We start from the raw sequence: 26,966 nt of genomic DNA, 5'->3' as shown, positions 1-26,966 counted from the left end.
GGTTATAGGAACTATTGGAAGGGGCTTGGAAAACCCCAGATAAGAGGCTACAGATGCCTAAGAGATTCCTTAGTCTGTACCCCATGCCGGAGTCTCATTCTGAACTCTGGGAAAAGGTGCCTGTTGTGGATGCTTCAGTGGCACGTTTATCAAAAGCTACGGTATTGCCTGTACAGGGTGGTGCAGCTTTTAAGGATTCTGTGGATAAAAAGCTCGAGGGAAACCTCAAAGCTATTTTTGAAGGGGTGGGGTTTACCCTGCGTCCCCTTATTGCTTCAGCCTGGGTCTCTAAGGCCATTATAGAGTGGGCTGGTGAGTTATGCACCATGCTGCAGGCTGACCCTGGTGCTTTGCTGGTAGCAGAAAAGATTAAGGCCGCTGCAGAATATGCGGTGGAAGCAGAAGAGGAAGCTCTTAAAATGGCTACCAGAGTGTCCACAGTCTCTATTAATGCCAGGAGAGTACTCTGGCTTAAGGCCTGGGAAGCGGACAATGAGTCCAAAAAGGCCCTAGAATTGTTAGCTTTCAAGGGAAAGTTACTTTTTGGTTCTGAGCTTGAGGAGATTATAAAACAAGCCACAGGCGGCAAGAGTACTTTTCTGCCGGCCTCCTCAACAAAGCAGTCATCCAGATTCGCTGCTTTTAGGCCGTCCTTTCGGCCCTCCCCTAGAGGTGGTGCGTCCTTTCGGGGACAATCGTTCAGGGGAAAGTTTCAGACCTCCAGGGGCAAATCTCAAAGGTCCAAGTTTGGCTCTTTCCATAAGAAGCCTGCCTCTAAAGGAGAGGATAAACCCTCCGCATGACTGCCTGGGGATAAGCCCGGCAGGGATAAAGGTGGGGGGGCGTCTCACACACTTCAGGGACGCTTGGGCTTCTCTAGACCAGGATTCCTGGGTCTTAGAGATCATTACCCAGGGTTACAAAATCCCTTTCAGAGGGCGGCCTCCGAAGAGGTTCATCCCCACACCCATACCAAAGCAGGCGCTCCTGCGCACAGCTCTGATGAGAGCGGCTCATTCCCTTTTGGAAAAAGGGGTGGTAATTCCGGTTCCCAGGGCAGAGTGGAAGAAAGGATTTTACTCCACGCTGTTCCTGGTGCCCAAACCAGACGGGTCTTTCAGACCAATACTAAATTTGAAGTCCTTAAATGTTCACCTATGGGTAGACCATTTCAAAATGGAGTCTTTGAGGTCTGTTCTCCTGAGTCTGGACCAGGGAGAATTTCTGGCGTCCATGGATGTCCAAGACGCATATCTGCAAGTTCCCATTCACCCGGAACATCAGACGCTGTTGAGATTTGCCATAGGAGACCTGCATTTACAGTTCCGGGCGTTACCCTTTGGGCTAGCAACCGCGCCAAGGGTATTTACAAAGATAATGTCGGTGATGGCGGCAGTGCTGAGGCTCAGGGGAATCACAGTAATACCCTATTTGGACGATCTCCTGTTCAAGGCAGAGTCAGCAACCCTGCTTCAAAGTCACTTGAAAGAGGCCATCAATTTTTTGCAGGCTCACGGCTGGATTTTAAACTTACAAAAATCTCAGTTGGTACCATCACAGAGGATCCAGTTCTTGGGAGTCATACTGGATACCCATCTCCATCGGGTATTTCTCCCGGAGATAAAGGCCAGGGATCTGGTCACTCTAGTTCAGGAGATTCTCAGAGCTCCGAGCTTGTCAGTGTGGAGGTGCCTCAAACTCCTGGGGAAAATGGTGGCGTCATTCGAAACGCTTCAATTTGCCAGGTTCCACTCACGAGTATTCCAATGGAACATTTTGTCAGCCTGGTCAGGAAACACTTTGACCATGAAGACGGAGTTGATAGTGCTGTCCGCGGACACTCGGGTCTCCTTGAAATGGTGGACAGAGGTAGATTCCCTTCAGTGGGGTCGGTCATTACAGACCTGGGACTGGTTGGTAGTAACTACCGATGCCAGTCTCAGGGGCTGGGGGGCAGTAGCCCTGGATCTCAGGCTGCAGGGCCTGTGGACGGCAGACGAATCAGTGTTACCAATCAACATCTTGGAGCTGAGAGCTTTCTGGAAAGTGATTTCCTTGGCGGGAGACAGGTTAAGGAACCTCCCCTTGAGGATTCAGACCGACAATGCCACAGCTGTGGCGTATCTGAATCATCAGGGAGGTACACGCAGCAGATTGGCCATGTGGGAGGTGTCCAGAATCTTCCTATGGGCGGAACAGAATGTTCCTGCCGTATCGGCTATATTCATTCCAGGAGTGGAGAATATAGAAGCAGACTTCCTGAGCAGGGAGGAGCTCAAGGAAGGAGAATGGAGCCTACATCCTCAGGTGTTTCACCAGATCACGGCAAGGTGGGGAACTCCGGATTTGGACCTAATGGCATCCAGGTTCAACCATCAGGTGCCCAGGTTCTATGCCAGAACGAGAGATCCGCTAGCAGAGGCAGTGGATGCCATGACTACTCATTGGCAGGGAGACCTTCTTTATGCATTCCCTCCAATTCCAATGTTAGCGAGACTGTTGAAGAGGGTACAGGACCAGAAGGTTCCGGTGATCCTTGTGGCCCCAGATTGGCCAAGGAGGTCTTGGTACTCGAGGCTTCAGAGGTTATCAGTGGATTCATGGCGTCTACCTCTGAGACCAGACCTGTTAAGACAAGGCCCATTCAATCACCTGGATTCCGATCGATTGATTTTGACGGCTTGGTTATTGAAACCGCCATTTTAAAAAAGAAAGGATTTTCTGATGCAGTAGTGCAGACTATGATAAAAGCCAGAAAAGCTGTTTCTTCGGCAAATTATTATAGAGTCTGGAAGACTTATATTAGATGGTGTGAGAGGCAAAAAGCTCACACATCTCACTTCAAATTATCAAAAATGTTAGATTTTCTACAAGATGGATTTTCTTCGGGCCTAAGCCTTCAGTCGTTGAAGGTGCAGATTTCGGCCTTGTCCATCTATTTTCAAAAAAGAATTGCCATTTTACCGGAGATTCAAACTTTTTTACAAGGGGTATCCAGACTGAAACCCCCTTACAAGCAACCAGTAGCACCTTGGGATCTGTCACTGGTTTTGGATTGCCTTCAGAAGGCACCTTTTGAGCCTTTAAGGTCGGCTGACTTTAAGTTTCTCACGTGGAAGCTAGTGTTTTTGTTAGCAGTAGCATCTGCTAAAAGGGTGTCAGAGCTGGGAGCTTTGTCATGCAAATCTCCCTTCTTAATTTTTCACGATGACAGGGCTGTTCTGAGAACAGTGCCGCAATTTTTACCGAAGGTAGTCTCTGCCTTCCATTTAAATCAGGAGATAGTTCTACCTGTGTTTCAACCCCCAGAGGGTTCCAAGAAAAGGGACAAGTTGAAGACTTTGGATGTTGTGCGTGCCTTACGCATATATGTGGACAGAGTGAAGAGTGTTAGGAAAACTGACACTTTATTGGTACTGTATGACGTACATAAAATTGGTTGGCCTGCATCTAAGCAGACCGTTGCTAGGTGGTTGCGTTCTGTGATAGCCTTTGCATACACCAAAGTGGGTAGGCCTGTACCGGCCAGAATAAATGCGCATACCACCAGGTCAGTTGCCACCTCTTGGGCGGTCCGACATGGGGCCACAGCTGAGCAGGTTTGCAGAGCTGCCACTTGGTCATCTGTTCACACATTTGCCAAATTCTATAGATTCCATGAGTTCGCGTCGGAGGACGCATCATTCGGGCGAGCAGTGCTGAGAGCTGCAGACCTGAGCGTACCCTCCCAAAGGACCGGCTCTGGAACGTCCCAGTGTTGAGCTGTGTCACCAGGACCATTGAAAGAGAAAAAGGGATTTTTGTAAGAACTTACCGTTCGAATCCCTTTCTCTGATATGGTCCTGGTGACACAGCGATCCCTCCCTTACGCTCAGTAAGTATGCCAGAAGTTCATGATGTTCATGTTAAAATGGTTAAAAGTTAACAGTTTCTGTTATAAAATGTGCATATAATATGTGCAGGCGTTTGTACTGAGTTAATGTATTCCAGTGGCTTTGAAAGATTGAACTGAAGAGTCCAGGGATGCAGTAGGGGAGGAGCCTACCCTCTAAAGCTTTAGGATAGGTGCCTGGCTCCTTCGGACCCTCCTACATCCCAGTGTTGAGCTGTGTCACCAGGACCATATCAGAGAAAGGGATTCGAACGGTAAGTTCTTACAAAAATCCCTTTTTTCAGAAGGTATGAAGGAGAAAAAGCACCCCAAAATCTGTGCCCCAATTTCTCCCGAGTACGGCAATGCCTCACGTGACCAAAAAATACCATTTGGGTGCATAGCAGGACTCAGAAGGGAAGGAGTGATTTTTGGATTTTGCAGCTCAGATTCTGGTGGAATTTTGGTGGGTGCTATGTCGCATTAGCAAGACCCCCCAAGCACCAATACAGTGGAACCCCCCCACAAGTGACCCCATTTTGCAAACTACACCCCTCAGGGAATTCATCTAGGGGTATAGTGTACATTTCAAACCCCCAGGGGTTTCACCAATTTTGATACAACTGGGCTGTGCAAATGCAAAATTACATTTTTTACACAAAAATGCAGTTCTGGCTCAAAATTTTTCATTTTCACAAGGAATGAAGGAGACAAAGCACCCCAAAATCTGTGCCCCAATTTCTCCCGAGTACGGCAATGCCTCACATGTGACCAAAAAATACCATTTGGGTGCATGGCAGGACTCAGAAGGGAAGGAGTGATTTTTGGATTTTGCAGCTCAGATTCTGGTGGAATTTTGGTGGGTGCTATGTCGCATTACCAAGACCCCCCAAGCACCAATACAGTGGAACCCCCCCACAAGTGACCCCATTTTGCAAACTACACCCCTCAGGGAATTCATCTAGGGGTATAGTGTACATTTCAAACCCCCAGGGGTTTCACCAATTTTGATACAACTGGGCAGTGAAAATGAAAAATTAAATTTTTTTACACAAAAATGCAGTTCTGGCTCAAAATTTTTCATTTTCAGAAGGTATGAAGGAGAAAAAGCACCCCAAAATCTGTGCCCCAATTTCTCCCGAGTACGGCAATGCCTCATGTGTGACCAAAAAGTGGCAGGACTCAGAAGGGAAGGAGTGATATTTGGATTTTGCAGCACAAATTCTGGTGGAATGTTGGTGGGTGCTATGTCGCATTAGCAAGACCCCCAAAGCACCAATACAGTGGAACCACCCCACAAGTGACCCCATTTTGCAAACTACACCCCTCAGGGAATTCATCTAGGGGTATAGTGTACATTTCAAACCCCCAGGGGTTTCACCAATTTTGATACAACTGGGCAGTGAAAATGAAAAATTAAATTTTTTTACACAAAAATGCAGTTCTGGCTCAAAATCTTTTATTTTCAGAAGGTATGAAGGAGAAAAAGCACCCCAAAATCTGTGCCCCAATTTCTCCCGAGTACGGCAATGCCTCACATGTGACCAAAAAATACCAGTTGGGTGCATGGCAGGACTCAGAAGGGAAGGAGTGATTTTTGGATTTTGCGGCTCAGATTCTGGTGAAATGAATGGTGGGTGCTATGTGGCATTAGCAAGACCCCCGAAGCACGGTGAAATTATGAACCTAATAATCCATAGATGTGTGGTATAATTTAAAACACTCCTTTATACATAGGCCGGGTTTGTCGGGGCAAGTGTCACACTGGAAAATAGTTTGCTTTCTTATTCCCTTTTTATAGCAAACTTTGCACCTTTTTTGTGTCCTGCCCTTTTTTCCAGTGGAGGGGATTTCATCAGGAAAATGCTGCCCTGGTACAATACGGGGGCCAGTACTAGAAGTACTGGGGCCCTCTGCCTGCTGGTTCCCAAATATTAGGCCCTTTATGACTTCCTCTTGAAAGTGCATAAATGTCCCCCTCTGGCCGGTAGAACGGAATAGCACGTAAGCGTTATACAGTGCCATCTGGATGATATACACGGCCAGCTTCTTGTACCAGATTTTTGTTTTCCGCAGGGCACTGTACGGCTTCAGTACCTGATCTGAAAGATCCACTCCGCCCATGTACCTATTGTAATCCAGGATACAATTAGGTTTTGAGGTGTGGGTACTGGTACCTCGTACAGGGACGGAGGTGGTACTGTCTCCGTGAATTGTTGTCAGTATAAGGACATCCCTCTTGTCCTTATATTTGACCAACAACATATTTTCGGTGGATTGTGCCCTGCTTTCACCCCTTCTCATTACTTGGGCAATGTGCGTTTTTGGGAGGCCTCTTTGGTTCTTGCGCACAGTACCGCAAGCTGCTGTACCTCTTGAACCAAGGGCCTTAAACAGGGGGATGCTAGTGTAAAAGTTATCCACATAGAGGTGATAACCTTTATCCAGGAAGGGGTGCACTAAATCCCAGACAATTTTTTAACTAACACCTACGAGGGAGGGGGGGCATTCTGGCGGTTCAATTCTTGAATCCTTCCCTTCATATACCCTAAACCTGTGATTGTACCCTGAGGTGCTTTCACACAGCTTATACATTTTTATGCCATACCTTGCCCTCTTACTGGGAAGGTACTGGCGGAATTTAACCCTTCCTTTAAAATGTATAAGGGACTCGTCTATGCAAATGAATTTATCTGGGATGTACATCTCTTCAAATTTGGCACTGAAATGATCAATGACCGGCCTGACTTTGAATAGCCGGTCAAAGGTGGGATCATCTCTGGGTGGGCACTGTGCATTATCGTTGTAATGCAAAAATTTAAGGATCGTCTCAAATCGAGCCCGGGGCATGGCCATACGGTAAAATGGGGTGCTGTACAGAACATCTGTACTCCAATATTGCCTAATTTCTGGCTTTTTTACTATGCCCATATGAAACACCAGACCCCAAAACGTCATCATCTCTACTGCATCTACAGGGGTCCACCTAGCAAATGATGACGTGGGGTTTTGAGCAATAAACTGCTGGGCATATAAATTAGTTTGGTCCACCATTAAATTTATAAAATCATCAGAGAAAAATAATTTGAAAAAGTCAATTTCTCTGAGACCTGTGGAATCAAATTGGATTCCTGGCATGGCCAAAAACTCAGGAACCTGGGGCTCAAAATTGTCTGGTGGTGGGGTCCATACGAGATCAATTATTGGGGGGGGGTCTCAGCTGCTCTACGGGGGCGTCTTTGAGGGGGTCCCTCATCACCAGAGGAGGAAGAGGAGCTTAAGACGAATCCTTCAAATTCCCCGCTTGCATCACTGGCTGTGTCAGAGTCAGAGGCAAGCATGGCATATGCCTCCTCCGCTGAATACATTCTTCTGGATGACTGGGATGACATTTGGGATGACATTTGGGATGCCAATTTTATTTTTGTGTTACTGGTAGTGAAATGTTTCAACACGTGTATAGTGTAGGGGGGGGTACAAACTTTATTTCAACCCGGGGGGTATGTAGTGTGTAGTGTGTATGTAGTGCAGAAAAAAAAAATACTTTATACAAAAAAAAAAATTGAAGGGGTTAAAAAAAAAAAAAAATTGAAGGGGTTAAAAAAAAAAAAATTGAAGGGGTTAAAAAAAAAAAAAAAAGGTCCTGCGCCAAAAATTGAGCACAGATGTTGGTCAGTAACGTCCGTCACTGAACAGCGCTCAAAGGCAACAGGAATTTGATAAAAAAAAAATAGATCAACCCTGTGCCGAAAAAGCTGATCAGTGATGTACGTCACTGATCAGCGCACAGTGGCCACAGGACACCCACAAAATCACAGTGTGTGTAAAAAAAAAATTAAAAAAAGACCCCACAGCACCCACAAAAAAAAAAAAGGTGATCAGTGATGCGACACTGATTACCAGTGAGGGGCAGCAGGTGCACAACCTTTGGTGCAACTGACAGTGCAACTGGCAGCAACTGACAGGTATATATAAAAAAACAAAACCTCTGCACCCCCAAAAAGTTGCTGATCACCTCAGATATAGTGATCAGCACAAAAGGCGGGGGCAGCAGACACAAAATTTAGCACTCTCTATCACTCTCTGTCACTATCTCTCTCTATCTCTCTATCTCTCACTATCTATCACTCTATGACACTGCAGCAGCAGCACTGACAGGTATATATATGAAAAATAACCCCTGCACCCCCAAAAAGTTGCTGGGGGTGCACAAAAGGGGGGCAGCAGACACAAAATATAGCAGTCTCTATCACTCTCTGTCACTATCTCTCTCTATCTCTCTATCTCTCACTATCTATCACTCTATGACACTGCAGCAGCAGCACTGACAGGTATATATATATATATATATATATAAAAAAAAACCTGCGCCCCCAAAAAGTTGCTGATCAGTTAATTTATACTGATCAGCACAAAAGGGGGGGCAGCAGTCAGTTATATAAAAAATATATAGCACAATCTGTCACTATCTCTCTATCTCTCTCTCTCTATCTCTCTCTATCTCTCTATCTATAACTATATCACACTGCAGCAGCACAAAATATAGCACTCTCTGACACTATCTCTCTATCTCTCTCTATCTAACGCTATTACACTGCAGCAGCACAAGTTCACAACACAGGAAGTCACAAGTAGTAACAGGATCCAGGAAGCATCCAGCACACTACAAGCAGTGATGAAGCAGTGATCAGGTAAGTATTTTGCTCGGTTCAGGTCAGTATACTGCGGCAGCTAGGCACGGTGACCGCACTGCACGCAATTCCAGACCGGAATGGCGTCTGCAGTGCAGTCACCGTTAGTTTAAATCCCCCTCCTTGGCTGTGATTGGTCCGTCGGTCCGACGAACCAATCACGGCCTTTGGGGGCGGGCGGGGTGAGGTGGGGTGACACCAGTGTCACCCTTACACCCCGCGGTGATTGGTGCTGTACTTTACAGCACCAATCACCTCCGATCGCGTGTCACCGGCGAACGTTATTCGCCGGTGACACAGAAAACGCTGTGAATGGCTGTTCACACTGAACAGCCAATCACAGCGATCGCCGACGGGGGGGCGGCATCGCAGCCCCCCCTGGGCATGCAGGGACATGTCTGCTGTCAGGGACAGCAGACATGTTGAAACTGTCACCGCGTCTATAGACGCGGTGACAGTTACAAGCCATGACGTACATTTACGCCATGTGTCGGGAAGTACTTCCCGACCATGACGTAAATGTACGTCAAATGTCGGGAAGGGGTTAAAACCATTGTCAGAGTGTGTGAAGTGTGTGCCTGCAAATGGGATTGTGTATTATATTATCAGACACTGTGTGTTTGTGTGTATAATATACACACCTCCATGGTGAACTGGGCCCTTTCCAGCCGGCCACAAAATGTTTTCAGGTTTTTTTGCAGGTGTCTTGTTTATGTAGGTAGGTACTGTATGTATGTATGTATGTATGTATATATATATAGGTATGGATGTAGGTACTGTATGTATGAATGATACTGTTAGCAGTAGTTTACTCATCAGATTGATTTTTAAATGTATTTTTTTTTGTAAATATACAATTCTATTTATGACTATTTTAATTTACATAGAACTGATAGTTAACACTGACTGACCGCTGAATAGATGTATTTAACATAGATTTTAGACATGGACATTCCCTGAGATGCAAGCAACTATTGTAATACGTTTTTACTAAATGGTGTGTATATGATTTTGGAGAACGTGAGCCTAACATTTTACCATTCCCAAGGTTAGATTAGTTTAGACTGAAGCCAATAGGAACAGAGGGAACGTCACAGGCAAGTAATCATTGCCAATCAGAGAATTGGATCACTCACAGTACCAGAACAACCTGGAACCAAGCAGATATTTGGAGCACTCACAGTACCAGAGCAACCTGGAACCCAGCAGAGATTTGGAGCACTCACAGTACCAGAACAACCTGGAACCCATCAGAGAATTGGAACACTCACAGCACCAGAACAACCTGGAACCCAGCAGAGAATTGGAACACTAACAGTACCAGAACAGCCTGGAACCCAGCAGAGAATTGGATCACTCACAGCACCAGAACAACCTGGAACCAAGCAGAGAATTGGAACACTAACAGTACCAGAACAGCCTGGAACCCAGCAGAGAATTGGATCACTCACAGCACCAGAACAACCTGGAACCCAGCAGAGAATTGGAACACTCACAGCACCAGAACAACCTAGAACCCAGCAGAGAATTGGAACACTCACAGCACCAGAACAATCTGGAACCCAACAGAGAATTGGAACAGTCACAGCACCAGAACAACCTGGAACCCAGCAGAGAATTGGAACAGTCACAGCACCATAACAACCTGGAACCCAGCAGAGAATTGGAACACTCACAGCACCAGAACAACCTGGAACCAAGCAGAGAATTGGATCACTCACAGCACCAGAACAACCTGGAACCAAGCAGAGATTTGGAACACTTACAGCACCAGCACAACCTGGAACCAAGCAGAGATTTGGAACACTTACAGCACCAGCACAACCTGGAACCAAGCAGAGATTTGGAACACTTACAGCACCAGCACAACCTGGAACCAAGCAGAGATTTGGAACACTCACAGCACCAGAACAACCTGGAACCAAGCAGAGAATTGGAACACTCACAGCACCTGGAGACAATTTGAACACTGGAACTTCACATGCAGTAGCCAGACAGTGTATTGAAACATTCATAGAAATAAACCTGCAACCATCATGCGCATTAGAAACGTGAAGATACTAAACCAGCCAGTAGCCAATCAGACTATTAGAAAGTCTGCGGGCTAGACCAACATTCAGGTGGTCTGTGCTTTGGGCAAAATCAACAACCAGGTGGTTCATGCTCTGTACAAATGGCTATAACTGAAGTCGCCATTGCAGACCACCCTGTTGCTGTCTGATATATTACATTTGGCTTTGTGCTCTTTTTAGGCCCACCCTCATTGCAAGGTGTGGCCCAGTTGGTGTAATTAGCCTGGTTAGCCAATAGAATTACTCCACGTATGATTATATTTAGGTTTCTTGTCCTAGATACAGACATTACAAAGCCTGGAGTGCGAGTGATAATATATATCATCTGCCTAAGCTAAAATTGGACTGCCAAATATTTAGTAACAATAACAAACCCAATGCTGCATTAATATGTATATGGTAATACTTTTATTTATTTTTTTGCCTAAAATCATAATATTTATATTAAGTGCTTTTTATTAGACTCTAAGTACATCTTTCATTCATTCCTAGTTTCCTAAATGTAGAACAAGCTGGATTAGAGCACAAGAATCCTGACTGAGTATTTCAGCCAAGACAACTGCTGCATTTTTCAGGTCAAGGCAGAGTGAAGGCGAAAAGGGCGTGGCCAATCCAAGCACTTAAGAGTACATTTACCAAGCAGTCCATTCTATGGCCCTCCAGCTGTTGTGAAACTACACATCCCAGAATGCCTTGCCATAGTTTTAGCATTCCCTAATAGCAAAACTGTGGCAAGGCATAATAGGACTTCACAACAGCTGGAGGGCCATAGTTTGGACCTGCCTGCTCTAGACATCTGTAATCCAAATGTATGTATGTACTTAGGGAAAATGCTAATTATATTCTAAGACCTGACAAAAAACAACCATATTGGGTCATCATGTTAATGTAAGTGACCCATATAGTGCTTAGCGAATGCATCAATTACAATATACAATGTGTTTTCTCACCTGGTCTATAGAGAGACGCGGGCTAACTCCCTAACATATGTTATGACTGTGTTCCTCAAAACACTGACTAATCTTCACTGTGTATGTAGCTGTGTTTGTGTCCCTCTTTCTGGCAAGTCACTTGACATGCTACAATACATCACGCTTCATCTGTATATGTGAGTACAAAATGTGTGCACCGTCTGTATGTATAGAGCATTGATGGCTAACCTTGACACTCCAGCTGTTGTAGAACTACACATCACAGCATGCTCTGCATCAGATTTAGCATGGCCAAATAGCAAAACTGAATGATGTGTAGTTCAACAACAGCTGGGGTGTCAAAATTAGCCATCAAGGGTATAGAGAGTCACGGTTTGTTCCACATTGTGGATTAGAGAGCAGAGATCCTCTAGTTCTACTTAGCTAGAACCAATTTAGTTGCAGTTCTGGACCTGATTAAAGACCAGAACTAACACATTGGCTAATCTCAATATACAATGGGTCTCCTTATCTGCTTAGTATTTATACGTACTGAAGGACAACCCTCTGAACTATTATGAGGTCTTTAGAGAGAGACCACTATAAAGACAGTATAGAGGAGGTATCCGGAGACGTAAGAGTCCTCTTCTGGCCTAGTCTTCATGTCCGTGTTCAGCTGGATGAAGGTTTCTCACTTTTATTAATATGAACTTTAAACTTCTCTTTCTCCAAACTGGAATTCACCTCTTCTGTCTCTGCCTCCTTTTCCTGCTCTGGTACGCAGGTGCAGCCTACAGGAATGGTGATATAGTCCTCTACATACACAGAGCGGCCTCCGGTGCATGCCGGCGTACGCCGGAGGATGACTGTGGGCATGTACACTGGTGTGCTGCGGAAATTCAGGTTCTCCTCTCCATAGGGACCTGTCAGGCAGCCCTTACAGAGACAGTATGCTTCCGGGATGTACTTGGGATATCTTGTGGGATTATATGAGATCCTACAGGCAGAGAGCAAGTAGTCAGTGGTTTGTGAATACGTTACGAAGTATAAAACATTTCAGCATTGATCCTAGGATGTAGACAAGTTTGTTATTATTTGGAGTTGCACATATAGGGTGTTGGTTATGCAAATTAGGGCACCATGTATGCAAATGAGGGCTGCGTTCCCGTTTTGGTCCGCTGCGCCTCTGGCAGAGCGTCTATTCTGTCAGATTGGGGGGGGGACTCCTAACCACCCCCCTCCCCCCCCCCCGCCCCCACAGTGGAACACTGCCGGCCACGGGAGGGACGTGGGAATGTCCCCAAAAACCAGGATGTTCCCGCGTTTAGCTGTACAGTTGGGAGGTATGCATCCATCCCACCTTATTGCCTCCTGCCGCTACCCTTCACCCTCTGCCTCTAACAATACCAGCAGAGAACAGACCCATCTGTGGAACCTCTGAGCTGACATCATCTGGTGAGTTTAAAGGGGGCACAGGTTAGTATTAGGCACTGAGATGCTGTCTGTATTGTTTGGTGGTCACATGGCACACTGTGAAGTTACTGGGTGGCCTAGAAGGGATGGAGCCCAAAGAATTCTGTTTCTCCTGTCCCAGCACTCACATGTTCTTTAATAGGATTAAGTGAGCCAGAGCTGTTGGACTTAATCCTATACTAATCCCCTACTGTACTGTTCTATGTATTGTATTGCAGCTGAGAACAATAGATGATAATAAGCCACGGCTCACCAGAGAAGGCTAGCTGAAGAAGGCTCCATCTGTAACAGTATTTAGTACACATTATTATTTTAGGTAATTATGTTTGGTTCCCTTCTCTGCTCTACTGTTAGATAAGGAGTCCGGGAAAGTGACCATGTGTAATGTACAGGGGGATCTCAGATCTTCATGAATCTCACCCACTAGTACCTGGCGCAGACACGTTTATAATAAGTAGCCTGGAGAGTCAGTGAAGCCACGGCTGGCTACAACACGGTCACACTTATGATTAGTTGCTGGGCAGATCCCCAAACATCCTGAACAAAAGTCTGGCCAAGTATCATTTTGAAGTTTGTCCAGGTCAGTCTAATGTATCCTTCTATTATGACAAATTGCTGCACACGTCTGAGCGCATTGCAGGATAACAGCATGTGAATAAAATACTGTTGTGCAATGATTTTATCGCATAGGCAAGAGGATAAGGAGCGGACAGCGGTTTTTGGGCATCCACATGAAAACGCTAGGCTTCTCCCTGCACACGCAGGTAGGTTTGCGGATTGTCACATGACGCCCCATTTTCGGAAATAAATCAGTCTAGAATGAGTTTTATTTGTGACTGGGGAAAAAAACATTCGATAGTCGACAACCACCGAATGATTTTTCGCCCATGGGAATTGCCCATAGACGCCCATGTTAATCTTTAACCTAGGCGTCTATGGAGCCACGCACAGCCAATCAGCCGTGGAGCTCCCCTGGAGCCTGCTCCTGATTGGCTGGGGGAGGACCCGGTGAATGGTGTCACCAGGGAATCTCTCAGTATCGGGGAGGAGCTGCAAGTGTAAACACAGTCCGTTTGGTGTTAGGACACGGTTTCTCTTATTTTTTTTACCCCCGTGGATGCCTACTATGTAACGAAGAGGACGCGATCCAGGCCAGAGGAGCTGGTGAGTATAATTTCCTTGTGTGTGTCTGTATAGTATGACATAGGGAAGGAATCTCTGTATATTACAGTATGACATAGGGAAGGTGCGTCTCTGTAGTATGACGTAGGGACGGTGCATCTGTGTAGTATGACGTAGGGAAGGTGCATCTGTGTAGTATGACGTAGGGAAGGTGCATCTGTGTAGTATGACGTAGGGAAGGTGCGTCTGTGTAGTATGACGCAGGGAAGGAATCTCTGTATATTACAGTATGACATAGGGAAGGTGCGTCTGTGTAGCATGACGTAGGGAAGGTGCATCTGTGTAGTATGACGTAGGGAAGGTGCGTCTGTGTAGCATGCCGTAGGGAAGGTGCGTCTGTGTAGCATGCCGTAGGGAAGGTGCGTCTGTGTAGTATGATGTAGGGAAGGTGCGTCTGTGTAGTATGAAGTAGGGAAGGTGCGTCTGTGTAGCATGACGTAGGGAAGGTGCGTCTGTGTAGTATGATGTAGGGAAGGTGCGTCTGTGTAGCATGACGTAGGGAAGGCGCGTCTGTGTAGTATGACGTAGGGAAGGCGCGTCTGTGTAGTATGACGTAGGGAAGGCGCGTCTGTGTAGTATGACGTAGGGAAGGTGCGTCTGTGTAGCATGACGTAGGGAAGGTGCGTCTGTGTAGCATGACGTAGGGAAGGTGCGTCTGTGTAGCATGACGTAGGGAAGGTGCGTCTGTGTAGCATGACGTAGGGAAGGTGCGTCTGTGTAGCATGACGTAGGGAAGGTGCATCTGTGTAGTATGACGTAGGGAAGGTGCGTCTGTGTAGCATGCCGTAGGGAAGGTGCGTCTGTGTAGCATGCCGTAGGGAAGGTGCGTCTGTGTAGTATGATGTAGGGAAGGTGCGTCTGTGTAGTATGATGTAGGGAAGGTGCGTCTGTGTAGCATGACGTAGGGAAGGCGCGTCTGTGTAGTATGACGTAGGGAAGGCGCGTCTGTGTAGTATGACGTAGGGAAGGCGCGTCTGTGTAGTATGACGTAGGGAAGGTGCGTCTGTGTAGCATGACGTAGGGAAGGTGCGTCTGTGTAGCATGACGTAGGGAAGGTGCGTCTGTGTAGCATGCCGTAGGGAAGGTGCGTCTGTGTAGTATGATGTAGGGAAGGTGCGTCTGTGTAGCATGCCGTAGGGAAGGTGCGTCTGTGTAGCATGCCGTAGGGAAGGTGCGTCTGTGTAGCATGCCGTAGGGAAGGTGCGTCTGTGTAGCATGCCGTAGGGAAGGTGCGTCTGTGTAGTATGCCGTAGGGAAGGTGCGTCTGTGTAGTATGTCTGTATGTTTGGGACATATAACCTAACTGTTGGGCGCTAAAACCATTTATATTTCTTAATAATGTTTGGGACATGGTCATTGGGTCACCAGCATGTTGGTCGACTGTAATTAGGTCAATGTGCATTTAGGTCTACATGCAAGAAGGTCGACATGGGTTAGATCGACAGGGTCATTAGGTCGACATGGGTTAAGTCTACAGTCATAAGGTCGGCATGGTTTTTTTTTCACACTTTGTATGTGCGACAGGTGGTATTTCATGCCCTACCATCCAGTGGGGCACGGCGGGAGAATAAAATAGTGTGCCCGAAGCATGGCGAGCATCCATGTCAACTGTGTTGACATTCGGGACTAAAAAATTTGAAAAACCCCACGTCGACCTTTTTATCTGTTGACCTACCCCCATGTTGACCTAATGACCCTGTTGACCTAATGACCCTGTCGACCTAGACTCATGTTGACCTTTTATTTGGGGGTAGTAAACAAAGGGAAGGTGGACACTATAGATCAGGCATGTCCAACGTTGGCCCTCCAGATGTCTTGAAACTACACATCCCAGCATGCTTTGCAATAGTTTTAGCATTCTCTAATAGCAAAACAGTGGCAAAGCATGCTGGGATGTGTAGTTTCACAACATCTGGAGGACCAACGTTGGACATGCCTGCTATAGATGATCTCACATTTCCTTCCCCCAACCCTGGCTGCCATCTTGAATCCAGTCATGTTGCCACCAGCCCACTTTTTCGCAGCTACAGCCAGGCTGAATATACATGGAAATATGTAGTAGAGAGGGAGCCTGGGGGACAGATGGTAACCTGGAGGGAATAACCTGGATGGTAACCTGGAGGGAATTTGGGAGGAGAGAGACACCTTGGGAGAATAGTCTGGAGAAGAAGAAAAGAATGGTAGCAATACCAGTAAGCAGGCATCTCTGGGGACAGCAGTTAGTATAAGACACAGAGTGAACGTATCAGCACCGTTACCTATAAGCCCATGGGGAAATGCTTTGTATGTTGACCGGCAGCCGTTGCTTGCCATTCGCTGGGGCACTAAGACGGGTTCCTGCTGGGCAGCTGACGTTCTCTCTGTCCAGTGGCTGTAGCTGCAATGTGTGGTGATAGGCATTAAGCATACCGGCAGCCAGATGCCCATACATCTGCTCCAATACTTCTTCTTGGCGGTCGGCACAACTCTTTGTCTTTGGTGGCGATCGCTTCATTGCTTTTGAACCATCTGAGCTAACAATCAGTAGTCCAAAAACCAACAGCAAAGATGCCTGGGACAAACCAACCTGTAGACGGGAGTTAAGACATTTTATTTATTTATTAACAGTTTCTTATATAGCGCATACATATTCCTCAGCGCTTTACAGAGAATATTGGAACATTCAGTCCCTGCCCCAGTTGGGCTTTAAATCTATATTCCCTACCACATGTACACGCACACAGACATTCTAGGGTTAATTTTGTTGGGAGTCAATTAACCTACCAGTATATTTTTGGATTGTGGGAGGAAACCAGAGTACCCGGAGGAAACCCACGTAAGCACGGGGAGAATATACAAACTCCGCACAGTTAGGGCCATGGTGGGAATCGAACCCATGACCTCAGTGCTGTGAGGCAGTAATGCTAACCATTACACCATCCATACTGCCCAATTTACTGACATTACATATGGCCATGGAAGGCTGCATCTCTGCCACAACAGAACAATAGATAATACCACATGCCTCTAGAACCCTGTTTTACCTCACTATGGCCCAGATGTACTAAGCTTCAAAAGTGATAAATTGGAGAGTGATAAACAGCCAGCCAATCAGCTCCTACCTGCCATGTCACAGACTGTGTTTGAAAAATGTCAGGTAGGAGCTGATTGGCTGGTTGTTTATCACTCTCCATTTTATCACTTTTGAAGCTTAGTACATCTGGCCCAAAATTAATTCTTAAAATGTCAGGTAGTAGCCAATTGACTGGTGGTTTTTCATTCTCCATTTTATCACTTTTCAAGCTTAGTACATCTCGCGGTACTTGCGTGTACTTTCACGGCTCCCACGATGTGCATCGTACAGGGAAAAATCGCATCGCATCGCATCACATGCGATCTGATGCGATGTCATTTTTCACAGAAATTATGGACATGAGTTGGCATCATGTAAAATGCACCCCAAATGTCATTTTTCATACTGTACCACCCCCACTATCAACGCCAACCCGAAGCGTTCTCAACTCCACGCCGACGTGGATAGTGGGGGTATGAAAAGGTCGTAGGACGCGTACCGCCGCCGCTCGCCACGCTTCGGGTTGGCGTTGATAGTGGGGGTGGTACAGTGTGAAAAATGACATTTGGGGTGCATTTTACATGCTGTCAACTCATGTCCATAATTTCTGTGAAAAATTACATTGCATCGCATCAGATCGCATGCGATTTTATAAAAAAATGCATAAAACCACGGGAAAATCGCATCGCATCGCATGCCACTACATATGGCATGTGATGGGAGCCGTGAAAGTACACAAGTACCCATCTCGCCCCTAGAGTATTGTGTTCAGTTCTGGAGGCCATATCTCCAGAAGGATATAAATACATTAGAGTACAAAGAAGGGCAACTAAAATGGTGCATGGCCTACATCACAAAACATATCCGAAAGACTAAAAGATCTTAATATGTATACTTTGGAGCAGAGAAGGGAAAGGGGGGACATGATAGAAACTTTCAAATATATCAAGGGCTTTAACAAGGTACAGGTGGGAGACATTCTTCACAGGAAGAGGAGCAGCAGAACACGAGGACATGCACTGACACTAGAGGGAGGAAGATTCAGGGGAAATGTGAGGAAGAATTACTTCACAGAAAGAGTAGTAGATAAGTGGAATAGCCTCCCATCAGAGGTGGTAGAGGCAAATACAGTAGTACAATTTAAACATGCTCGGGATAGACAAATTGATATCCTTACAAAGAAATCAGGATCAAATATGGTTTGAGGTAAAAAAAGGGGCAGACTAGATGGGCCAAGTGGTTCTTATCTGCCATCAAATTCTGTTTCTATGTTAATATATTAATGAAGAGAGAGAGAGAGAGAGAGAGAGAGAGAGAGAGAGAGAGAGAGAGAGAGAGAGAGAGAGAGAGAGAGAGAGAGAGAGAGAGAGAGAGAGAGAGAGAGAGAGAGAGAGATTAAACTGACTACTACTGGATTCTCGTCTTATGCTGTATACACACGGTGCGATTCAGGCTCACTCTTTATTCCATTTGGAAATCCATTTCCAAATCTAACGGAAAGTGACCTTGAATCGCACACGTACAGCCGCATTCAGTCCTGATTCGGACACAACACACTGTGTGTCCACACCGTTAGTCACACAGGCAACTGCTTTGCTATATAGATATTTTTATTATTATGAAAGTGAGAGGACACACAGTGTGCACACAGGGACTGAGCACTACTGCAGCTGTATAGACACTTTGCTGATTTTCCCACCATATACAAAGCAGCCCGCCGTCCTCCCTGTCCCTGCACCCTCCTGCCTCATTAACCCTCTTCCCTGCTGGAGATGTGCACCACTAATGGCAGCAGGCTGTGTCCCCTCCCTGCCCCTACTCACACCTCCATCCTTTCCTGTGGACCTCCCCTCTCCTCACCTTCTCCCGTGGCTGCATCCTGGAGGTCTGAGGAGCAGGAGAGGGGATGACAGAGGATAGATGATGCAAGGGGAGGAGGCAAGGTGGGGAGTATAAGGGGGCAGACAGGCTGCTCAGCTGGAGTGAGGAGAGCAGGAGGAAGGAGAGTGCCTGCAGAATGAGGGAGGCTTGCAACAGGTCACACTGCTATGGAATAAAGCTGGGACACACTATGGTCATGCTGGAACCTACAATAGGGATAAGGAAGAAGCAACAAGAAGCGGATAAGGGTGGGAGCACAGGTTCGGGGAATAGAGGTGTGTGGGAGAGGGGAGAGGAGTTTGGCTGTATGGACCAGCTCCCAGACTCTGGAAAGATATACTGCACATCGGGTTATTTTAGGAGAGGAATAGCCATCTGACATCAGTAGCTAGCAACCATCGATGTTTTGGTTCCAATGGAGATGGTTATACCCTTCGATGCTGAGATTGCAATGGTTCCAGACATCACATACTTCTTTTCCTTGGCAGCTTTCGGATACCTGCTGCGTGCACCAGGAAGGAGACTGCGGGGAAGAAGTTTCCACAATCGGAGAGAGAAAAAGTGCCAACCAATCAGCTCCTGACAGTTTTTTAAACACAGCCTGTAACATGGCAACTAGCAAGTGATTGGTACTTTGGTACTTTGTGAATTTTAGCCGTCACTTTTACCTAATAAAACTGGATTATTCAAATGGTAAAAAAAAAACACCGTCATAAACGGGAGTTCCCAAAATCTCTTTATAAAGGGTGTTTTTAAATGCCAGAAAATGTCGTAAGCGAAATGAGGAGGGGGTGGGGGGGTGTTCTGGTTGCCAAAACTCCCCTCTTCTTGGCCAGTGTATCAAACTATGACAGTAGTAGCAATAGTATATAATAGGATTACTACATGCAGTTTAAGGGACAGAAACAGAGGAAAGAATAGCATATAGGAAGTGTAACTAATAAATCAATAAATACAGACACGAATAGAACATACAAGTACAAACTGAATTCTATTAAAAACAAACATCTGTTATTTTTCCACTTTGAAGCAAACAGAAAACATATTTCTTCCCACAGTCCAAATACATATAACAAATAATGCGAATAGGCTGTTGCAAGTTGTAACTTCTTAGGTAAGATCAGTGGAAGGGATCATACGTGTTACATGCAACAAGACCTGCATACAGACGGTTAAATGTGTATTCAAGAAAAATCAAAGGGACACACGTGTGTCCAAATAATATACATGAGACCACTGCCAGTAATTTGTGAGCAGACTACTGACTGCATTCATCATACGTAGGGAAGCAAATGGGTTAATACAATTAAGCCTTAAATAATAGTAATAATAATAATAATTATTATTTGTTATTTCTACAACGCTCTTTCTCCAGCAGGGCTCAATGCGCTTTACCGACAACAAAAGCTCTTCACATAGAAGGTTATTCCGATTCACTTGGAAAGGCACAATCACTCTCTTATGGACAAAACCATGCTGCACTGCAGGTGGGGGGCTGATGTAACATGCAGAGAGAGAGAGAGTTAGATTTGGGTGTTTTATTGTTTCTGTTCAGGGTAAATACTGCCTGCTTTATTTTTACACTGCAATATAGATATCAGTTTGAAGTACACCCCCACCCAAATCTAATGCTCTCTGTACAGGTTACATCTAGGGATATCCATCGTTGCCATTGCCATCGATGGTTGCCATTGATGGCAATTCTGCAACAGGCCATCGATAGTGCTAAACTATGCAATGGATGACCATCGATATTTTTATATATCGATGGTCATCCATTGTGTTTGATTGATTGGCCTGTGGGCCAATCAAAACACGGGGGTGGGGCTTCACGGGTGCCGGGGGCGGAGCTATGCTCCGTGCCCCGGCACTTTAAAAAAAAAAGCAAAACATCGTTTTGCTGTTCCATCGATGGAGGGAAACCATCTGGTTCTCCCCCATCGATGGCAAAAGTATTCGACATCGGCCATGAACCATCGATGATTTTGAATCATCAATGGTCGATGGCCATCCCTAGTTACATCAGCCCCACCTGCAGTGCAGCATGGTTTTGTCCATTAGAGAGTGATTGTGCCTTTCCAAGTGAATCTGAATAACTCCCATAGTACAGAAGATTGAAGTAATAAAGCCATAGACAAGCCACACAGACAGCTTAGGGCACAATAAGCATGTGTGCGAGCGGTGATGGCGAATAGATTATTCGCTGGGCGCTCGCACACAGCCGTGCAGGAGGGGGGCGTGGGGCCTCATGGGAACGTCCAGCGGATGTCAGCTGCCCGCCCGCTTCCCGTACAGGCACTTGCAGATGTAAGACACCTAAGAGGTGTCACTGGGGTGGGATCCCTCTACCACAGACATCTGAGGAGAGCAGCCAATCCTATCTTAAGATGGCATAAGCTAATGCAGTCAAGCGAAGTTTGGCATTGAAGCATCACCTATAGAAACAGCTATTTCTAACAAGAATGGGGGATTTCCACAGATCTCACCGATATCTTTTGCTCTTTCTCCACCTCCCCCCTACAAACATTGAGGAAATACTTAATATCTGTCGTTACCCCCCAAAATGGCTGTTTTAAACAGGATTTAGTAAGTATGGCCCTAATTTTCAATGATTGACATAATCATTTTATGTACCGTAACTAGATTCATGATGATTTAGCGAAGCACTAGGGAACAGTGATGATGCTCAGGCCCCTCATGGCCAGAATACTCACAAGACTGACTGGCTTCTAGAGAAAAGGCTTTCATTAACATTAGTTCAGGCAATGAAATGGCTGCCTCCACTGTCAGGTGACTCTTATCATGGCTACATTATGGTATTACAGCTGTCTCACAAATGTAAAAAATCACTTATGGTAGAATAAAAGCGATGACCTCCCCTCACCGCACCCCTCGCAGTCATGCACGAGTGCCTCAGTTGAGCTGCCCCCGCTGGAGCCCACTGTTACTGGAGTGCACGCTTCTCCACCTCCAGAAGCTGGTGGCCATTTAAAATGCAGTGCCGTCTGGTGAGCCAATCAGAGCTTGAGTACCAGAAGCTGCTCTGATTGGCTGCCGAGCCACGAGCTCAGATTGGCTCACTAGTCAGCTGAATATTTTAAATGGCCACCGGCCTGCTCTTCACTCTGCTGTCTACTCCCCACAGTGACCAGTGCAGCAGCAGAGCTGGCCGGGCGGTGAGTGAAAACCAAAGGGGCATCGTGTATAGGCTCTCCATCTTTTTTTTTATTTTTGTAGGGGGGGGGGGGTATAGTTTCTAGTAATGCAAAAAGAAAAAACCTCAGGTCACAACACAAGTTAGAATCTGCCATCTGGAGTAATGCTACAGTAAATGAAGACTGGTTGGCAGAACAGGGTGCGAGTATAATGGAGGTTGACTAACTTGTACCCAGCAACCCTGGAGGTCAGGTCTTTACGTATGATCCCAACTGGTTTATGGACACAAGAACAGCATAGAGAACCAGGTGCATAATATCAGCACTTGTCTGTATATACATTATGAGCACATGTTTCATTGGGGAAGGGGAGTTGGCTGGTTCAGCTTTTAGGATTACATGATATTCCGCCTACGCTCATGGAGATTTCCTTGCATTTACAGGCATATGAGAAACATTAGTTGCCTGCTAATTGGAAACAGCGCATCTGCTACATTAACAGGAAACGATTTCATGTAGGTTTAATAAGTGACCCTGTCATCTACAATCATGCAATAGTCAGACAGCGCAATCAGTCTTCCATAATAGCAAAGTATTTCCCCTACGCAACATTTAACCCTTATGCGGCTTTTGCCATCATCACCTGGAGAGTAGGGATAACATCGAATGCCAAACGTCAAATGAAGGCTGGGCATTCGCCATCGAACCTTTCGGTAACTGATCATCGCACTAAAATAATTCTATATAAAAAAAAATGTTGGGATTTATGCATACAGGAAAAAGCACGGCCTGAGCATGTGCAATCATCTGCAGTGAGGCTGAGGGGATGAGACTGGGGTCCAAATGAATGAAACACCATCATAAGTTTACCATTGCATGGTGGCAAAATATCGGAACGCCACCAAATGGTAAAATCACTGCCATCACAACAAAACATTGATGGTTGTAAAACCACTGAGAGGTGATGTCTATCCCTACTGGAGAGGTGATGGCTTAATATAGCACATTGGGGGTCATTCATGGCAGCAGTGTGTCATGTTTTGTCATTATATATCTGCATAGAACCAGATTGTTTGGTTCTCATTGCACACTGATATCGGGTAAAAGATTAATTGGAGCACTGCCTAATTTAGCGCGGTCTTAAGGGTGAAAAATTACATGATGCGAAAGGTCTGGATCGATCCTGCCTTTTTGTATGCGTTAGGAAAATGCACACACACCGCAGCTATTCCCCCGGGGACCCGGCCTGGGCTGACCATCCACCAGGAGTAATGCTTTGGCCGCGAGACTTTATATAATAAGTGTCCCCCGGCTGTGGCATTACCCTGCTGGCTATTTGAGCCTTGTGCTGGTTTCAGAAATACAGGGGACCCCTACTCCTTTTGTCCCCCATAGTTTGGGATCCAGGACCAGGCCAAGAGCTGGTTAAAGAAATACAGGGGGGACCCCATTTTATTTCACCACATTGATTTCTGCAAACAGGACTGTCATTGAGCCTGGGGCTGGTTATGCTCGTGGGGGGGGGGGGGGGGAGGGGGGACGCCATTTTTTTATTATTTTTTACACCATGCAGCCACATATCCCTGGAAAATTTATATTTTCCAGTCGTATTTTCTGCTATTACCAGCAATACGATAGTAAATGAGCACACCACCCTAGAAATCATGGCGATATACTGCAGAGTTGTAACGATGGTTTAGTCAATCGTACACCAGAATTCGTCTGAGCTTGCCGTATATAAATACGGTAAATCAGCCGAATTTGGCTGTTAGTAAATTAGCTGATGCTAATTTACCAGCCATATTTGGCATGGAATGGTTACGAACACATGCATTCGTACCCATCCAATCTTAGTAAATACCCCCCCCCCTGTATGTCAGCAGATGTTCCAGCGGGACTTCCGATCATAGAGTTTAACCACATTCTGTTCAACAAAGGATACAGTACAGGACCTTAAGCTGAGCGATGGATCGGCCATGACCGATCCACCAATTTTGTAAATCTAGGCAGGGCCGTCTTTTCGTATGGGCTTAATGGGCACTTGCCCAGGGGCCCCAGGCGTATAAGGGCTCTACTGTATGTTGATAGCTGAGGATCCCTTTTTCCAGGGATACCATAATTTTTTAAATCGGCCCTGGGGAACTGGAGATATCCAACTTCAAAGCAGCAGTCCACATCCGACCTGTTAATTGCAGTTCCCAGTCATATTTCTCAGGTTCTCTCTGACTTAGAGCTTTTCTGAGAGTATATTCCAAAAGCAGGGACTCTCCCCTTTCTGTGGACACTAGAGGTTTGTCTCTATCTTGCCTAGAACCAGAGATATCAGCCTTCCAGCAGCCGGTCCCTGCTCCAGCTCCAAACGTCTGGTGTACAGTTTTATAATTTTGTCAATGGATTGCTCTGGCTCCTGATCTCTGATCCCCACGTTCCCACAGCACCTCCTGAAAGTTGGGACTCAAGGTTTTTATACTATTAAAGGCTAAGAAATCTATTTCCAGATAATGGCGATATCTGCAGTCAAACAAGCTGCCCTTCCACTGGAAAATGATGAATATTAAGCCCACTCCATTATCCAACCCTCCTCTGCGTATATAACACCCCCTACCTCCCTGGAAGTCATTTACAAGGAACCCTTCATACAGCTCAGTGCCCCCCTCCACACGTTAGTGTTCTCCCTCCCACCACCTGTGCAGTAACGGAGTAATTAGCAGAAGTTACTGATCCAGGTCCTACATGTTAAATGGAAGATAGAGCACCCCCTGCCACCCGTGGGACATCAAAGCTGCTGCTGATAGCACCCCCCACCCCTAGGAGGGGAGAATGGGTAAGGGCCCGGTGCATTGCTTTTCCCAGGGGCCCACACTGCTGTTAAGATGGCCCTGAATCTAGGTACCCACTGGAGAACGTGTTCCCTTTAACATCTCGCCTGGTGGGACCTAGCAGGGTGCCAGCATAGTCAGCGACATTATGCATGAACACAGGATGATATTGAAATTTTGTCATTCCAACATATTGTGCATACACATGAACACTACCCAACATGTCCACAGGACCTGGTAGTGACTGACCTCATTCTCAGAGGTACCTGGGAAGGCAGGCGGTTGATAGACGGGTCAGATGTACAGACATATCTGCAAGTTATCGGTTTTCCCTGTGCTGCTGGTCTGACATGATGGGTCTGAACAAGATTGCTCAGACACAGATCTTCTGTACACACCCACCAACGTAATATAGCACATACTGTGTACCTAACATAAAGCTCCTGAGTGTGTACTATATTATATGAAACACAGCCTATCCGGAACCTCCCACCTGCAGCCTAACCCCAAGTCCCCACACTAAGGCCTAACCCCCAGCCAGCGTACTCACCGTTAGGCTGTCGGTAACTGGATCCTTTTTTGAGGTTCTGGTGTCGGTCTTCTGACGGCACTATGGATGCCAGCGTTGTTATATTGAAGTCAGACATCCCTACCACATCCCATGGAAAGGGGTTGGGATGGCATAAGTGCTATTGGGATGTAACCGTGACATAGATGCGAGTGTGGTATTAGAGGGTCATTAGGTTGACCCCATATTTTTATATGCATTAGGTCGAATGGGTTAAAAGTTCACATAGGAAAAAGTGGACAGGGTCAGAAGTTTCAAAGTGCAAATGTATCCAACTCTTAATGTAACCCATAATCAGGGATACTCAAACCAACACATCAGCCAAAGCAGAAAGCAGCGTACATGTAGCATCACATACCTGATGCCCTCTGCGTGACGGGGGAAGTGGTTACATGCTCATTACTACAGGCCTCCGCTTGCTTCTACGAAGCATCCATTATGAGGCCGATAACAACTCTGAAGACTTTATATGTAATGACACTAGCACACAGGTTCTCATACTCGGTCCTCAGGACCCCACACAGTGCATGTTTTGCAGGTCTCCCCACAACTGAAATAATTAGCTCCACCTGTGGATCTTTTAAAATGTGTCAATGATTCATGAATGCACCTGAAAAACGTGAACTGTGAGGTCCGAGTTTGAGAACCCCTGGACTAGTACGATATGGCCCTTTTTCAAACAAATTCCAAACCATTGGGCTGATAAACCGTGTGCGGTCATATTGTATGTCATTTACTTCCAATCTCGATCCGATGCACGGTCCCGTGCGCAGGGCTGGCAATAGAAATTTTGTGTCTCGGTACACTGATATTTCTGGGGGGCCAATACCCCGCCCCCTTGAGCAGAACATTTTCGGTACACTACATATTGAACGTGGGTTTTTTTTATTGTTACAAAAGAAACATAATTAATATTCACTAATATTAGAAGGGGGGGTTCCAGGCAAGTACCCTTACAGGAATCCAGGCGGGTGCCTTTATATACCATTGCTAGGCTCTGCACTGCCATGCTTACAGCCCCTGAGCTCCTTAGAACCTTGGGGCCTGGTACAGTTGTCCCCTTTGACCCCCCTGTCGTGCGCATGATATTGGATTCAGAGTTCGTCATGGCTTCCACAAGGATACATATCCTGGAGCAGTGAATGGCATTACATACAACATATCATATATCATAGTTTGTATCATATGTGATCCTAGCTGTTGGGGAGCCTAGAGGGGAGTTGCCGAGGTATCTAAGCATAGGGGTATATTCAATGCAGCCGGCAAGGGGGTTTGTATGAGGAGGATGGCT

The 26,966-nt window shown here is 46.1% G+C and overlaps 1 protein-coding gene across 3 annotated transcripts; it reads right to left on the bottom strand.

Annotated features, from left to right (window-relative positions):
- Positions 1–9,972: 9,972 nt before the first annotated feature.
- IL17D (interleukin 17D) lies at positions 9,973–19,792 on the bottom strand. 3 transcript variants are annotated; one of them, XM_083169943.1, is made up of 4 exons: positions 19,565–19,792; positions 16,459–16,766; positions 10,514–12,542; positions 9,973–10,477 (listed from the first exon to the last, which is right to left on the bottom strand). In XM_083169943.1, the coding sequence occupies exons 2-3, from the start codon at positions 16,692–16,694 to the stop codon at positions 12,218–12,220; spliced, it is 561 nt and encodes a 186-aa protein (XP_083026069.1). In that variant the 5' UTR covers positions 16,695–16,766; positions 19,565–19,792; the 3' UTR covers positions 9,973–10,477; positions 10,514–12,217. The 3 variants fall into 3 exon arrangements, with proteins under 3 accessions (XP_083026069.1, XP_083026068.1, XP_083026067.1); XM_083169942.1 differs by lacking the exon at positions 19,565–19,792 and adding an exon at positions 19,078–19,550; XM_083169941.1 differs by lacking the exon at positions 19,565–19,792 and adding an exon at positions 19,113–19,550.
- Between the last annotated feature and the right edge of the window lie 7,174 nt (positions 19,793–26,966).

Source organism: Crinia signifera, chromosome 2 (assembly GCF_055691185.1).
Source record: "Crinia signifera chromosome 2, ASM5569118v1, whole genome shotgun sequence".
NCBI lineage: Eukaryota > Metazoa > Chordata > Amphibia > Anura > Myobatrachidae > Crinia > Crinia signifera.
The sequence above is the reverse complement of the archived record's forward strand: the minus strand, read 5'-3'. Positions and strand labels throughout refer to the sequence as shown.

Bases quoted from the DNA above. Each gene is read 5' to 3' on its own strand.
- IL17D (XM_083169941.1), bottom strand. The intron at 12,543-16,458 runs GTAACGGTGCTG...CTCTGCCTGTAG, and splicing joins ATTTCCCCATGGGCTTATAG to GATCTCATATAATCCCACAA.